At 35.7% G+C, this 17,447-nt stretch overlaps 1 protein-coding gene across 1 annotated transcript; it reads right to left on the reverse strand.

Annotated features, from left to right (window-relative positions):
- Nucleotides 1-5,396: 5,396 nt before the first annotated feature.
- LOC128202796 (uncharacterized) lies at nucleotides 5,397-17,443 on the reverse strand. Its single transcript, XM_052903934.1, has 7 exons — nucleotides 16,693-17,443; nucleotides 14,800-15,067; nucleotides 13,794-13,989; nucleotides 13,300-13,392; nucleotides 11,259-11,360; nucleotides 10,085-10,186; nucleotides 5,397-9,430 (listed from the first exon to the last, which is right to left on the reverse strand). Exons 1-7 carry the CDS (start codon nucleotides 17,310-17,312, stop codon nucleotides 9,147-9,149), a joined length of 1,665 nt encoding a protein of 554 aa, XP_052759894.1. The 5' UTR covers nucleotides 17,313-17,443; the 3' UTR covers nucleotides 5,397-9,146.
- Nucleotides 17,444-17,447: the final 4 nt, after the last annotated feature.

A 17,447-nucleotide genomic window follows, 5' to 3' on the forward strand; every position in this document is an offset into this window, starting at 1 on the left:
AACTTTAAGACTAAGGACGGCATTCTCGAAAATTTCAGTAACTGCAATTATATTCGCCTGTATGTTAGTAAGCATCACGATCATTATACTAATCACTAAAACTTACAATGCCGTCACGATTGATTGTCTAACGGTTCTTAACCAAAATCCGTTCTGAGAACCTTCCAAACGAAAGTTTTTTTCATACTTTTTTTTCTGAGTCGATCGACGACTTGGCTAACTTTTGAATATCTGTTTAAAGTTCATTCAGATTATGTGCCTATGTTATGTCCCACGTGGAGAAGGGGTTGGGGCACCAGCAACAAAATAAAGATAAAATGATCAACGAACACAGTTATTCAAAATCAATTCTGGCACAAAGCATGTATACTGAGCTTGAACTCGTTTTTTTTGTGCGTGTTGCAATGGGGAAAACGGCATATTGTGCATCTAAATTTCTAAAAATGCATTACTAAGTTACAAAATAAACAGAAAAAAAGAAATCTATCACTACCAGTAGATTCACGCACAGAGTACCGGGAAACGGGGTAATGTGCAGTGGGGTCGCGACAGTATCAATTAAAGACACGAAAAGATAAGCTTTGTAACGCGGTTTGGTAAATTTCTGATACACACTGTACAATGGAGACGTTGTTCACTCAGTCTGCTACAGTATTGTTTTCTTTCAACAAAGTTCGTGGACATATATATTCACCACATGCATATTTTCATAGATACTTGCACACATAATGCTTTAAACAATTTGTATTCATTTGTAAAAAAAATAATTAATGTTCAACTAGTTACAACCTTGCTTTTCCGGTCACCATAGCAACCCGCTTGGGCTTTAGCGGCGCAGGTCAAATAATAGCCTTACTGTTACTTATATTTTCAACAGTATACATTCCATAATTACTTTTTGAATTAAGTCCATTTCAGAGTGTTTTCGTTCTGATAAACACGCAAGCTTATTATGTACTCTACACTTAGCAATCATGTTTTATTTTGTTGATAAACTCATTGAAAATACTCTTGTGCGTGAAGACAAAGACGGAAATTTGACATCACGCCAAATTTTATTTGGACACACACCATCTCTATGCATGTATTTCTCCCTAAAAAGCAAACCATCTTCATATTATATCATATTTGTAATATTTGTTCATGTACGTTTGTGTCTTGGCCATATCGATATTTATGCAATGTGTAAATCACAGGCATCTGGATCATTGTTTGTCACTTAAATGTTGTTTAAAACCATTTTGGGTACATACAATGAGATAAACAACACATCTGAAGATATTTAGTCTCTTTGATATACAAAAAAGAAACAAGGTATGTAACTCAAACTTACCCGAGTTCACGGTTGAGTCCAGTTTTATGCAAATTTCTCAACCAACATATAAACAATCCATTTTTAGATAAATGATATGGAAAGAAGAGTCAATTACCTTTAAAATGGTGTGCGATATGTTGGTAAAACTATATTGTCTTTAGACAAACAAGCATGATTCAATGTCCAATTCTCGTGTTTTTCTTTAGTCGGAAAGAGTACAGCAAATTCAAAACTTTCTTTTTTGTATATCAAAGAGACTAAATATCTTCAGATGTGTTGTTTATCTCATTGTATATACCCCAAATGGTTTTCAACAACATTTAAGTGACAAACAATGATCCAGATGCCTGTGGTGTAAATGGCCAAAGGCAAGATGCCGATTTGCCAATAGAAACTTGTAACTTGTATTGAAAACGATATATTGAATATATATTGCGGGGATGATCGCGTTGTCGTGTTTGCATCTTTTTCATAATCTGACATATTATATATAATAATTACGGAGGTGATGCCAACGACGCCACGGACGCCAAACAAAGCGATCGTATTGGCGCCCAGTTCGTGACATACTACGGGCCACCGAAGATAACAAATTATTTGTAACCTACACTTGAGGTCTAAGTATGTTTAAATAACATTTCAATGCATCACTTTTAAATGTCACTTCCCCTATCATAGCACGTTGAGTTTGGGCCTGATACAGTGAAAGATGAGTCATCTCTGACTGTAATGGACGGTGAAAGTGGTGGCTCTTCTGCTGCGCTGTATGGTTTACCGGTATTTCGACGACAAACTACGCATGAACGGAGAACACTCTTTACGTAATGACGTATGCTTGAAATCCGGTTTTTAAGGCGTAAACGCGTAACGGTATGTGCGAGACGGCATTGAGCTACTGACGATGACCATTCAACACAATCAGTTTAGTAAAATGTTGTTGTTTTTGTGGCAACAGGTAAGGAAATCATGTTGATTTGTGTAGCCTGTCCATATATTTCAAATGAAGCATACATCGTTACAGGTTGTGCCAATTGTAAGCCTTGTAGGTACTACAATTATTTCACGGCCTGTCTTCATCTATTGTCAATAGGTTTTGCGATAACTGGAACAATCAAGACCCGGATAGGTAATCTTTCGCTTAAGAAGCATTGACGGGAACCGTTGCGGTTTGAAGATGTTCTGGCGATGGACAGGATTACCAAACGTCGAAGTATGAATGACGTCAACTCCTTCAGTCTTGAATTGTTGCTTGCATGCCATTTCAGACGTAATGAACGAACGTTGGTCACCTTCACCCATCTATATGTTGGCATCGATCACAAACGATTCCTAACTCACTTTCATTACTGCTGTTTTCAGCAAAACGTCGGACTTGGGCTGATTCGACGAGGAATGCAAGGTAGACGTTTAATTGTTTGCACTAACATATGGGGACTGGTCGTTTTAAGTAACCGTTCCTGTAGATGTCGCTGTAGCGGTCTTCTCACAGATGCTTGTATGGTGTTTTCCATTGCACTGGCGACATCTCTATCGAGACTGACAGCTGACTGAATGTGACGATTGCTCAGACAGTTAAAACATGGACCCTTAGATTTCACAATGAATTTACGTTCGATTACCGACGTGATGGTTTTGCACTCATTGTCGTGAGGAAAATCGCTGAAAATGCATTTCTTCCTTTCGTTGTTTCCGACTTTCCGGTTACCGTCTGATTCACTTCCATTACGTTTCGTTGTGTGAAACACTGCAGTCAGGATGAAAGGTTTTCTTTCGTTGTGTGTCTGTCCCGCTTCGGTAATTTCAATTTACCGGTAGATGGCGTGGCGCAGCTTCTGTAACTCCCATTGCGAATTCCCCTGCTCTCGTGTGAGACTTCTTGGGTTGCCGGGCGGCAATTTCCTGAAAATTAGAGGCGCTAGCATATCGTCGTATGTGTCCTGACACTTACCAAGCAACTGCAGTCCCCGTATGTGCGTCTCCATTTTGTCGTGGAAATTGCGTATGCTTGAGACACAATTGTCAGGGGCTGGTAAATCAATGATAGATTGCATATATATGTCGATAGCCTTGTGCGATTGGCCATATCTCTGTTTCATGAACTCGATAGCGCCAGCATAGTTGGCATTTGTCAGTGGAAATCAAGGTAGAGCTGATGCGGCGGAACCATGAAGTTACCAGCGTAAGTAAGTAAACTACCAAACACCGGGTATAGATGAATTGCAATGTGTTCATGTCTCGTACGAGTCCCAGAAAGTTTGCCTCTGGGTTAAATCTTCATTAAATGTAGGTAGGATTAGTTTCGGGAGGTTGTGGTTTGAATAGAAAATTTATTTTTTTACTTGCAGTATTCGTGTCATCCGAACCTGGTAATGTTAGGGTGTGTTGAGGTCGGTCTGGTTGGAACTGTAGGTATTCACGTCTCTTCTGGGTTCGCCTTTTGCAGTGATCCGAGCTTTAGGTCCAGGTCCTTTTGTCCATGGCATATTCTTCTTCTTCCACCAGCTCCACTGTAGTGTCTTCTACATTCCGTGTTTGACATTTTTTTTATTAAGAGAACGAATTGTTGCTGCTATTTCTTTAAAATGATGATAAGCGCCGCCGTTTTCGATGGTAGTAGCTGGTCGATGTTTTCAAGTTGCAAAAGTGGAAGAAAACAAGCGCCGAAGTCCAATCCGTCCATGATGTGACCCAAGAACACGATCACCAGACTGTTAGTCAGACATACTTCCCACTATGCTGATCGGACTGCCTCTTCTCCTCTGCTGAAGAATATCCTCTTGGAATCTGTCCGTAAGCGACGATTAGGTCTACATTGTACCATATGATCTTGAAAAAATGAGCCAACAATGAATGGTGTTGATGACGATGGATTGTAAACACTGTTTCTGGTATATCAAACACCAGTTTGAAAGAGTAGACAAAATCACTTAGGTTTGTTTTGGAAACATTTTTGTCTGCGTTTAACAGTCCTTATCAAGTACACTTACGAATAGTTCAAAGATCGGGCAGTCTTTTGACGACCAACCAGATTGGAATAACAAGTTCAATCCCAACACATGCAAAAACAATTTGTAGGATTCAATGGTCACACAATCAGGTACAAAAGTGTACCAAACATTGAATACAGGTAATAACTAGAGCTCTTTCGTAACGCGATCAAAGATGGTGTCAGGTGTGTGAATCCCACATAATATTCATAGCTCACGCCTTCCAGTACTTCGATTATCCTATAGGCTGTATATTAAAACATTTCCTATAGGTTAAGTAGTAAAAAAATAACTAAGTCCCAAAACTGTTGGAGAAAACTAGTCGCATCGTGAATTAATGCCTTTAAAATCATCTTTGTTATCTTTTTTACTCTTGCAAAACTGAAGTTATCAATAAATTAAAAACAAACGCCGCAATGCAACGAAACGAGTTTTCGTTGATTGAAAGAAAAACTTCAGCCTGTGTCCGTTTTTCTATTTTTAGTAACAGTGACCTTGACCATAGGGACCTCGAACGCAATCCCATGAAAGGAATCCATAAACCCTTCCTTAATACCAAGTTTGGTCAAGATATGTGGACCCTAACCAAAGTTTTTCAGTTTCAACCGTTTTATTTTTTATTTTTAGTAACAGTGACCTTGACCCTAAGCCCAAAACGAAATCTCATGAAAGGTATCCATAAACTCTTCATATAGACCAAGTTTGGTCAAAATATATCAACCCTAACTAAAGTTATCCAGTTTCAACCGTTTTTTTTAGTAACAGTGACCTTGACCCTCGGGACCCAAAACGCAATCCCATGAAAGGTATCCGTAAAATCTTCCTATAGACCAAGTTTGGTCAAGATATATCAACCCTAACTAAAGTTACTTAGTTTCAACCATTTTTCTATTTCATAGTAACAGTGACCTTGACCCTAGGGACCCCAAACTCAATCCCATGAAAGGTATGTGAAACCCTGGTTAAAAACTGTCTTCAATTAGGACTCAACGACCAGCGCACCAAGTTTCATTGCAATCCGCCCAGCTGACAGGAGTGAAAACAATATAGTGTCAGCGCCTTGACTGACACCAAAATAATAACAGACAAGTGTATTATGAATAAACAATTTATTTCACCGAGTAGCAGATACCAAACAAACAGAATATACATTCTTACATAAAATTTACAATGGGATCAAGCCTGATGTTGATACAGTAAGCTGAGAGTTTCTATATACCGGTCATTGCTAATATGTTGTAAATCACATGACCTTAGTATTATGTTGATTTTAATTATCGTTATTAAATGTTCACCAATATCAAAGGAATAAAAGTATTTCTCTTTTCTAAACACAATGTGTAAATTGCAAGTCTGATTAGAAAATAAGTTGTAACACCAATTGCCCAAAATCATGTGAACACATTCATTTTCACATTTAAGTTGTTACAAATACATAAACTTGAATTGAATTATAGCAAATTGAAGCGCTTGAGCAATATTAATATAATTATTGTTGATATTAGTGATAGCTTATATTCTCACAAATATAACAAGAGCTGTCACAGAGACAGTGCAACTCAACTATTCCGCCGCTTTTTGGTGTATGGATTGAAAAGTTTTGGCAAAACATGCATGGATCACTGTTAGATTAGATTTCAATGCAATACATGATGTGCTGAGATATTTACATAATTTGAATGGAAAATATTTGAGGTGGTACGCAAACTTTAATGTAAATTTTAAGTCGAAAAAGGGGCATAATTTTGTCAAAATGCTTGATAGATTTTCCTCCTCCTGTGTACAGGTTGGGGGCATGATGGTGAACAAGCGTGCAAAGATTCCAAGCCAGATGTCAATGGACTTTGAAAATATTTGAGGTGGTACCCAAACTTTAACATAAATTGTAAGTAGAAGGGGCATGATTTTGTCAAAATACTTGATAGAGTTATCTCCTCCTGTGTACAGGTTGGGGGCATGATGGTGAACAAGTGTGCAAAGTTTCAAAGCCAGATGTCAATGGACTTTGAAAATATTTGAGGTGGTACACAAACTTTAACATAAATTGTAAGTTGAAAAAGGGGCATAATTTTGTCAAAATGCTTGATAGAGTTATCTCCTCCTGTGTACAGGTTGGGGGCATGATGGTGAACAAGTGTGCAAAGTTTCAAAGCCAGATGTCAATGGACTTTGAAAATATTTGAGGTGGTACACAAACTTTAACATAAATTCTAAGTTGAAAAGGGGCATAATTTTGTCAAAATGCTTGATAGAGTTACCTCCTCCTCCTGTGTACAGGTTGGGGGCATGATTGTGAACAAGTGTGCAAAGTTTCAAAGCCAGATGTCAAATGACTTTGAAAATATTTGAGGTGGTACGCAAACTTGAACGTAAGTTCTCAGTAAAAAAAGGGGCATAATTTTGTCAAAATGCTTAATAGAGTTACCTCCTCCTGTGTACAGGTTGGGGGCATGATGATGAAGAAGTGTGCGAAGTTTCAAAGCCATATGTCAATATTTGACTCATACAAAATCTTTAACATAAGTGGTTATGCCGACGTCGACGCTCGGGTGACTAGGATAGCTCTCCTTATTCTTCGAATAGTCGAGCTAAAAAACCTGCAAAATGTGTAGAAGAAAAAACACTACTATTTAAACAAATGGTGTTGTTGGTTTTTAAACTGCCGGACTTGCTACCAAGAAAAATATGCTTTTTAATAGGAATGAAAAACAAACCTTAGAAAGACCAAAACAATTCAGCCCAATACAAGGGGAAATTTGAAAATGTGTCACATATCAACATATGATATATCCAGTGTTCTTTAAATAGAAGTTGTATGTTGTAAAATAATAAACATTTGAACGAACAAACCATTATGTACTTTTTTAAAGAGCATTCTAATTAGGAGCAGTTCCTTTTTTTAAAGAAAACATCAACAAATCCAGGTTTTGTTTGTTTTAAACAAAGAAATATATATGATATATTACATATATATGTACTAAAAGGTTTGCTGTTAAATAACAATATCAAAACATATTTTTTAACACACAACATTTCAAACAAATACTCAAAACACTAATAAAAGTCAGGAATCTTCCCATCTTTAAAATAAAATAAAAAATATTGCATTAAGAGCAGATGCTTAATATATGGGAACTTAAGAAGACAGGTTGTGGGCAGATGACAAGTACATATATAATAATAATAATATATGAAAATATAGCATTTAGGGCAGATGGGAAATATATAGAGTTTAATGTGATATCTGCAGTATTTCAAATAACTTAGAAGAAAAAACTGTATCAAAGTCATCATTTCAATGCAGAGATACTTTTCAATAATTTTAGCTGAAAATATTCCATTCTTGTTGTTTAATGTTTAAAATACTGCCCTCTGTATAAACATTTGGTCATATACAGATTTAACAATTAATAGTCATGTAACAAGATAGAATAATAAAATTTGTAAACCTCAAATGTTTATGCAATTTTTATTCTGAAATTTAATATTTTACAACCAAATATTTCTAATTAAAAATTAGGTAACAAAACAGCTTCCATTTTTTAAAACAAGCGTGACATTGAACTTGGAAACATTGGCTTATATTTGCTACACATTTTTGTGTGAGAATGAACATTTTGACGAGGTTATTTTAAAATCCGTCCATGCATAACAAAGACAAAAAAGAAGGGTAAAATTATGATGTTGACCTAGAACTGAGAGACCTGGTAGATATATGTGTATACATTTAGGCTATAATGATCATTGCACCAAGTTACTTAACATTCCTCCATGCATGACAAATTAAATGATTGGACAAGCAAAAGTTGTTTAATGTTTTAGGGGAAAAGAAAATTGTCCAAAATTAATTAAAAGTTGGTCCATGCACCAAGACGTTCATCGGACAAGAATGGACCGAGGGACAGTTTGAATACTATAAGCTACATAAGGGGGCAAGAAAAAACAAACTAATGGACAGGAACTACCAGTCTATAGACCATAGTCAATAAAAACCCTCCAAAGTCTCTTTCTCCCTTAGAAAATGAGCAACAAAATAAACAATGTCCAATCTGTTAGTCAATGACAACATATTCAACAGAAAATTTAAGAGAAACAAGCATATATTCAAAATCAGCAATATTGGTAGCCTTTGATCATAAACTGTGACCTCGACTTTGAACCAAGGCTTAAACATGACACAACCTCAAAAAAGTCTACAACTGTACAGATTTATATGCAGGGAGCATAAAAATGTCATTTTTTTTTCGGCAAAGTAATAATCCTAACAAGAGCTCCACAAATTGGGGAAATATATGCCCAAATTTATTTCAGATCCTTCAGGGTGTTTAATATGTCCCGGACAAAGAACCATAAGGTTTGATCTTGATCTTTGAGGTACAGGCCTGCACAGAGCCACAAAAGTATGATATTGTTGGTGCAGACAGACAAATGACTGAGACCATAACATACAATGACCCTTAAACCTTTCAAAAAAAAGAGTCAAACATGTTTGGAAGGGCTACAACACAGGATTCTCTAACATTTTGAGCGTTAACAAGATCCAAGTAACATTGCCATTATCCCCTGCCTAACCCCGTAAAACATAAATGTTTAATAGTTCAGTCTGAAAATAAAAATTAATTATGTGATGAACTTAAAAACAACAACAAAAAAACAAGGGCAACACATGCAAGGCAATGACAAAAATACAATGACAGCTAATGTGAAGAACCCTATTCTCTGAACTCCTCATTTCTGTGATCTTTCAGTCCATAAAGTTTTTAGGTCAGCATCATGAAGGACGGACAGAGACCATTACCCAACCAGTTGGCAGGGGGATAACAAAAGCTTTTTCATAGAAGTGTTTACATTACTTGTTTTCCTTTTATTACATTGTGAACTCTAGTTCTTATCTGCGCAATTCCTCTTTCTGGCAGCCGTTTTGCAGCCACTTTTAGTTGAACACTAGTTGGCATAATTTTATCATCAAGGCAATTTTTAAAACACTGTTTGAAAATGATGTTTTCTTCCTCTGACCATCTCCTTTTTCGCATTTTTAATTCTTCTCCACTTGATTCCTCAGATCCTTTTTCGAGAGTGTATGTGGGATCGTGAAGAGAGTCATCACTATCCATGTCTGCATGGCTATCTACATATAAACAGAAACATATCATTAACACTAAAAAAGGAATTTTCTGACAAACTTGACCTCTTTTTCAAAGGGTTTACTTATATACGTCTATGTAATGTATTAGGTGATACTTCAAATATCAAAGACCTTGGCTATGTAGTTTCAGACAAAGTATTTTAAGTAAAGGGATATAATTCCAAAGTAAAGCAAGTAAAGTGATTGGTATTGTACACAACACTTTGTCTTAATGTATTCTTTCCATGTGTCAAGACTCTAGCATTAAAAAGAAAATCATGAGAAATATGCATATGCTCAAGCTTGATTTAAAGAAGGTTATTGGCAAGTTCACAACACATTAAGGTCCTCTAAAAATTCATCAAAATGGAAAATGCTGACAATAAGCATATGGAGGCTTTTAAAGTAATCATCAATAATTTCAAGTTTCACTGGAGTATGACCAGCAGTTTAGGAGAAGAAGCTTGAAAACAATTTGTTGACATCCATCCTGAGAGACAGACAGCCAGCACAACATGAAAATGGCTCCCTACCTATTATGTGGAGGGAGACATAATTACTCAAAGGTAATGAATATACAGGGCAGAAAATAGGATATGAATCACACCATAATGAATCCTGTTCATAGACGGGCATATACAAATTAATAACTGTTACCCCTTGATGAAGATTCCTTCTGGGCAGGCATTACATGGTGTATTCTTTGGCGTTTTTGACAAAGCCGTGCAACTGGTAATTCTTCAACTGATGATTCTCTGGCTAGATAAAAGAAATACAACACTTTTTGTTAATAAATATTATGAATGTTTACATACATATAGATAAATAATGAAAAAATGTAGGAATACTGAAGGAATCTTCCTATATTTACAGTAGCTTAACAAAAATACTCACTTACTTTTACAGGATATACCAATACTGCAATACATATATCAGGGCTATTCCATTTAAACAAATAATCCACGAGGGAAGGCACTTTTAAAATATACCACCCCCTACAAATGCAAATTTACCCTTTCGGGGTCCACATTGGCAAAAAGACACCCACCCATATACCATTTAAATAATTGCCTCCCTCGTGGGTTATATGTTTTACTGTAATAGCCCTTAGATATTTTTAAAAAAAACTTTCCACCCCAATTTAATTAGAACAATCAGCCTACTTACACATTTTAACAAGTAATTACAAATAAAAAAAGAAAGTATTATAGCATTCTGACATTCAAACCGTAAGAATGTTAAATACATTTTATTTACAAAACCAATGCATGCACTCCAATGTATGCCTTGGAGGCTTGTGCAGTACAACCATGTGAGATGATAGTAAAAAATCATTTGACTTGAAAACAAAATATGAGAAGGTAAGAATGATTCTTGTACACTGTACTTCAGAATGGTTCTTATACACTGTACTTCCTGGCAATTTTCTGTCAAATGTGTAAAGGGTACAGAAAATCCCTTTTGTTGTTCTCTATTTACTTTTATGCTCTGGACAAGACATTTAATGAAGTAATTTAAGAGATAAGCATTGTAAAATTACTGGTCTCTCAAAATCTTATGCCAAAGTGCGAAGTTTCAAAAAGTAACACTCACAGTATTTAGAGTTATTTTTACATAGAGTGAGTTCAGTAAGGCTTATAATTCAAAGATAAGCAAGGCAAACTAATGAGCATTATACATTGCACTTTCTCTCAGTTTCCTCTATCACTATCTGAAACTTAAACAAAATCCCTTCAAATGTTTAAGTGCTATGCTCCAGACAAAGTGTGTATCCAAAACAAAAGATGCAAGGATGGAATGCACAGAGCTTGTGAAAGGTAATTATTATTACCTCTTGAGCAAATTTCCTTCCTAGCAGCCTTCACACGCCGTTTTCTCTGGGGTCTTTGGTAAGGAGGTTTTTCTGGTGGTTCGTCATTTGATGAGTCAATGGCTATAAAATACATATAACACTTTCTGATCATATTATTGTTTGAAACATGCACTATAGTTTATGTAATATACAAAAAAAAGCTTACCTTCTTAAAAAGGTTAAAAATAAAAGGTTGCAAAAGTTAGCTACTAAAGCCACAAAAGTGTACTCCAGACATTGATTTCAAAGTTCCAAGTGACAACTGCAAATGGTGTGTTGTTATAATGATGCATGAAAAAGATCTCAAATTTATAATAATTAGTGCTTCACAACATAGCCCAAGTTCTAGCTCTAACAGATCTGTTCAGACTTTCTAACATCACTGGTTGGACATAGTTGCTTGCAAAAGTATCAGACATGCTCACTCAGAGGGGCATCAAGGGTCTTCCGCTACCAGAAGGTTCGGTCAAACTCTGCTGTGCTCAATATGCGCAAGACAGAAACATGAACAACAACATGAGATGTACGTAAAATGTATGCCCCAACACTATTTCCAGCCTGTCTCATACGCTGAGATATTTTGTATACAAACATTTTTATCAAGTTTAGTGAAGTTCCAACTAAAAATGCGTTAGAGAGAATAAAAGGCTTAATTGGCTAAACAGTTCAAGGGCTATAATCCAGGAGTGCCTATAGCTATTTCCCTAGCTATTAAACTTGACTGAGATTATATGCCTACAAATATTTTATATGGAGAATATCAGACTGAAATGTAAGTTGGAGGGTAGACAAACTAACTTGGAAAATTTTAAGGACCATCATTAAGGAGTGCCTGCAGCAGTTTGCTTGTTCTCTCTTGACCAAGACATAATCCCACAATCATTTTAACTAAGTCTGGTGAAGATCAGACTGAAAATATTTGAGCCAGTGACCAGACAAGGCTAGTTTGGACAAATGTGTACAATTTAAGGGCTTTTATCCTGGAGTGCCTGTAGAGATTTATTTCCCTGGTTATCCAACTTGATTAAGATATTATGCTAACAAACATTTTCTACACGTTTGGTGATGATTGGGACTAAAAATAAGGGAGTTAAGAGAGCAAAATTGGCCAAATTTGGATAAATCAAGGGCCATAATCCTGGGAAGACGTAAGTGATTTTGCTGATTATCAGATAATATACCCACAAAGGTTTTCACTAAGATTGGTGAAGATTGAACTGAAAAATATATACCACTGCAAGTTTAATGAATGTAGGTCAAACCTAGTTATTGAGTGGACAACATTTGGTCCATCAACAAAAAGACCAACTGATCAACCGACATTTGCAAAGCAATGCATCCCTTCTTCAAAGGGGGGCATAATAACTTTTAAGTATAGGAATGTATTAAAGGTTATTGAAATGTACCATTTTCTTCTTGAACTATTTCTTGGTTGAGTGAATCATCCCCCACTTCGTCCTTTCTGTCAGATCCATCAGCTAATGGCATATCTAATAAAAAAGAACATTTAACCAATACTACACATGATTGAATCAACTCAATACACTCTATAGTAAATATGTACATGTAGAATGACTTTTATGTCACACATTCCAGTAAATGTACAGAAAATTGGCTCATTATATTTTTTCATTACCAAATACATACTTGGAATCAGAAAAGCATACAGCAGATCATGCTATCACTTATTTTATACAAAGATCACCAGAAGTATAGTTAAAACTGCATTTTTGTGCAAACCCCAGAACAGATCTTGAAAATTTGTAATCAAAACTTCATATTTAAATTTTATGAAATTAAATTGACAGAACAATGTTGAATATTAACTTCTTCATGTATCCCTACATTTTTTTGTAAAAATAAGCTTTTTGATGTGAGTTAGATTTACTGTACTGCATGTAAAATCTGACATTAAGAAAAATGAATAGTTTTATCAATTTTCATACTGTTTCTAAAGAAATATGATGCTGTCTTCGTTGTGACAGGACAAGACAAACTGTGAACATATACACTTAATTACCATTGATGTCTCCGGCCAGAGCATCGTCTATTGAATCGTCTTTTGTTGCCTCCTCATCATCATCATCCTCATCATTATCGGATTCATCATCATCTGAATTATAAGAGTACAATAATTTAGCTCTTTGTAAAATAATTTGCTCATCCTGAGACATCTACCTTTTATCATAACATATGCCACAAAAGGGCAAATCTGTATGCTCCTGCCGCCCGATGATCAATGGCCATCTCTACCTGATCTGATGATAGCAGCAACTTGATAACTTTCACTATAACTTTGTGAAAAATTTACAGACATAAGTGAATTGTTTAATGGTTCATAATCAAGATAAAAAGACTATATTTAATCATTTTCGAAACCATGTAATTTGCCAATAATACAGTGTTATGCCATTTTATGGACAGCAAACAAAACACAGCAGTTGTTAAACAGCAGTTCAGCTTACACACTGGGTTGAATTTACAATATTGTCTAATTTATTTAAATTTTCATACCATCAAATTGTAAGGCTGCAAGAGATTTCCCTTTATATTTTGAAAGTTTCCCACTTTCTGCTGCTATCAGCAGCTTTGAAACCTTTCCGATTTCTATAGCTGCTTCTTGCAGCCTGTAAAAATCTTTATGTGTTTTGACTGTGTGCCCCAAATGGCTGGACACCCATTGGACCTCGCCATCATTGAGATCCATCAGCTGAAAGAAATAAGTATGAGCTGTTTATAAGAACAAGGGGCCTAATACTTTACCGGCCCTATGTATTTTAATAATTAATTTCCTACATGCATTTCTATAGGAAGTATAGTTTCACAAGCATCAAATATTGAAGTTTGGGGCCATGTAGTTCAGAAAAGAATAATTGTTAGTTTTTTCCCTATATTTGCCAATATGAAACTTGTGACCCTAAAAGGCAGGGCGGTTTTTAACCCAAACGGGCAATGTTTAAACAATCTTTGTACAGGTATATTACATAATCCTACATGCAAAATATCAGAGCTTTGGACTGTACAGTTTCATAGTTTTAAGAAGACTGTCATATTGTTTTCTTTGTACATTTCCACTAGAAAAAAATGACCCTCTGTATAGGGCCATTTTTAACCCCAGTGGCGTTAGTCTACATACTAATTATCAGAGCTATGGGCTGTGCAGTTTCAGTAAGATTTTCCTATACATTTCAATAGACATAAGTCACTGTGGTGTGGCCATTTTTGATCCCCAGGAGCGTAGCAAATTCTGAGCAATCATGGTAAATGTCCATTAGCTGAGTCTCCATATCAACTATCAAATCTCTGTGCCCCACAGTTTTAAAGCAGATTTAAAAGGTTTTCCTATATATTTCCATAGGAAACATGATTCCTGGGGTTGGACCATTTGTGTATAACTCTGATTACATGGGTCTACATGAAATTATCAGAGCTCTGAGCCATGCTGTTCCAGAGGAGAAGATGTTTCAAGATTGATATGTGACACATTAAGGGACTGAGTAAAGATATACAAGGAACACACCTGACATACTGTTGCGATGTTCTTCCTCAAAGAGTTGCAGTTTATCAACTCTGGTTTACTGCACTGGGCCTGTACTGCCTGGTCACGCAGACTTGTCCAGGTACTTAGGTGTCCATCTAATTGGTTGGCAAACACATACTTGTTTGTATCTAGAATGCCACAAGCTGCTCTGGTGGCTATGAGTAGATTAATGGCGTCTACCATGTCTCGGTTCAGAAGAGTCGCCACCTTTTTGTCTTGCTTTCCTTGGGTATGGACCATATCCATCCTGAAATACAGAAATCAAAAGACCATGCTATTAAGAACCACCAATGATAGCCAAATAGATTTTTTTCTTTTTGTTTGTTTTAATGCATTTGATCATATGCTCTTATGATTGGGCCTAAAAAATTTAATTGTTTGGTTAGGGTAACATCCTTTTAAAAAATAGGTAGCGTAGGTAGGCTTTTTTTTTTTTTTATAAGGCTTTATATAAGAATGTAATTTTCATCATTGGAGAATGGTGTTATCTTCTGTATAAGCATTTAAGGTTTTAGACTACATATTGAAAAGCAATTATAAAATATATGTATTTTTTATTATTTTTTTTTTTTTTTTTCAAATTGACAATTAAAACGGTAGGGTCGGCGCCTTTTATGTAGGTATTGTCAGGTTACCCGAACCAAATGTATTTTTTTTGCAGGCCTTGGCAAATTATTTTCACATGTTCAGAATTCATGACTTTTAGATCAACATTTGTTCGCGTCAGAAAAATTCCTCTCCCCACCTTGTGAAAATTTGGAAAACCAGACTCCAGCCTCAAATCCTTTTGCCCCTATGAATTTCATTGAATGATAGTCAATTAATTATACATGAAACATGATTGTTTCATACACCGGACAGTCCAACCGATGATTAAAAAAATGTTACTTCAAACAATCATATCTTGTAAAGCAAGGCCTGTCAACCAAGTGCATTAATTTATCCCGAGTGAAGTACTAACATTTCAGTAATACAAACCAAATCAACCAACCAACCTGATGAGAGGTCTTCTACACAATTACAGCAAACACACTGCACTAAGAGGTCCTTCCTTTCTAACATCTTTATACATCTTGAAAGTTTCTAGAAATATCACTTGTATCTACATGGCAATAACACCACAAATCTGTTTAAATGAATGTGTCTTTTATAAAAATACACCCAAAAGGGCCATCGTTAAAAGTGCAAGGCAAAGTATAACCACACAAATACAAACTATAACCAAAAGGTAATCCATTTTAAGTCCTTTTTAAAAGTCTCTAGTTATTTAAATAGCTCCACCACTGTGCTATTTTTAGTAACTTCCATTGAAAAAATAGAATGCCCAATAATGTAATAAAGCTAAGTATTAAAAAACAAACACCAATTATAGTTAAAGCATCCATTTTTTTCTCCCACTTCCTGTCATATGTTTGCCCACAACACAAAAAAATAAAACATCCCACAATGTGCATATAGTATATATATATATATATATATATATATATATATATATATATATATATATATATATATATATATATATATATTAACTCTTCCACTGATCATGGCATATGTTGTACTAAATAGTGCCTTTGTTTACAAATGTTGGTGTTTGTCTAAAAAATATATATTTTGGTGAAAATTAAGTCATATGGTAAATATGGTTTGTTTGTTTGTATGTGGTTTAATGCCGTCACTTTTTACGCCATTTCAAAGGAAGTCAAGTCTCTCAAGGATCTACATGGGTACCATATAAATTGCTTTTCCACATGCATCAGAGGTGGAAGGCAACTGACTTTAGTACATGCCTTTGGTCAACTTACCTCAAAGTCTGTGTTGGTCGCCCTTGGATTGAAACCATAAACACAGTGAAGATAAACAACTGATTACCTAGAGAACATCTTCTTTTCCAGCGGAGAAAGACTGCCAAGTATCTCTTTGTTTGTAGTCTCTTCCCAGTTAGGCCGACTCTGATATGCACTAATCAGTAACTTGGATGCTTCAGCACCTCGGCGCTTGTTCAGTAACAGGATTTTGACCATAGTGACCTCTGCCAATTCACGCCAAACTTTATATGCAGGTGAACTTTGTAGCTTTTCTGCAAGTGCAGACATTCTTGATGACAAATGATTTTTCAATTTCACAAGGTCATCTGTCAATGGTATCACTTGGCCCTTGTTAAACTTGTTTGTTTTCAGGGTACTTAAGGCAACACTTGATATCTTATCATTCCACTCTCGTCTGTAAAGCTTGCAAAATGTCTCTGCTTGATTACAGCTTGCTTCATCATCCATTCTCAAGGCCATACCACATTTGATTTCTGCAGCTTTAATCAGGTTGTGTCCCAATCTTAATGCAAGTCCAGGTTTCTTCATTCTCACTACTTTTTCCTCGTTTTCATATGTCCCACACAAGTTCCGCACCCCTTCCACCACAGTATCAAATCCATTTCCAGAAATCAAATCAAATAATTGTTCGGTCTTATCATTCTTAGTTGTATTGATCTGCATCTTTAAGCGAGTGAGCTGACGAATTCGCTGAGAAATATCGTTCTTTCTTCTGTCACCAAGCTTTTCAAGCAAAACTGTGCCAAACTTAATAACAAGTGTATCATTCACAATCTCACATTTTATGCTATCAGATCT

The sequence above is a fragment of the Mya arenaria genome, chromosome 9, assembly GCF_026914265.1.
Source record: "Mya arenaria isolate MELC-2E11 chromosome 9, ASM2691426v1".
Taxonomy (NCBI): Eukaryota; Metazoa; Mollusca; class Bivalvia; order Myida; family Myidae; genus Mya; species Mya arenaria.

What these genes read in the sequence shown, in the direction of transcription:
- LOC128202796 (XM_052903934.1), bottom strand. Translation starts at nt 17,312, where the DNA reads ATGCAGATCAATACAACTAAGAATGATAAGACCGAACAATTATTTGAT. An exon ending in ACATCGCAACAGTATGTCAG is followed by an intron (nt 13,990 to 14,799) that starts GTGTGTTCCTTG and finishes TATTTCTTTCAG; the next exon opens with CTGATGGATCTCAATGATGG. An exon ending in TGCAGCCTTACAATTTGATG is followed by an intron (nt 13,393 to 13,793) that starts GTATGAAAATTT and finishes CTTATAATTCAG; the next exon opens with ATGATGATGAATCCGATAAT.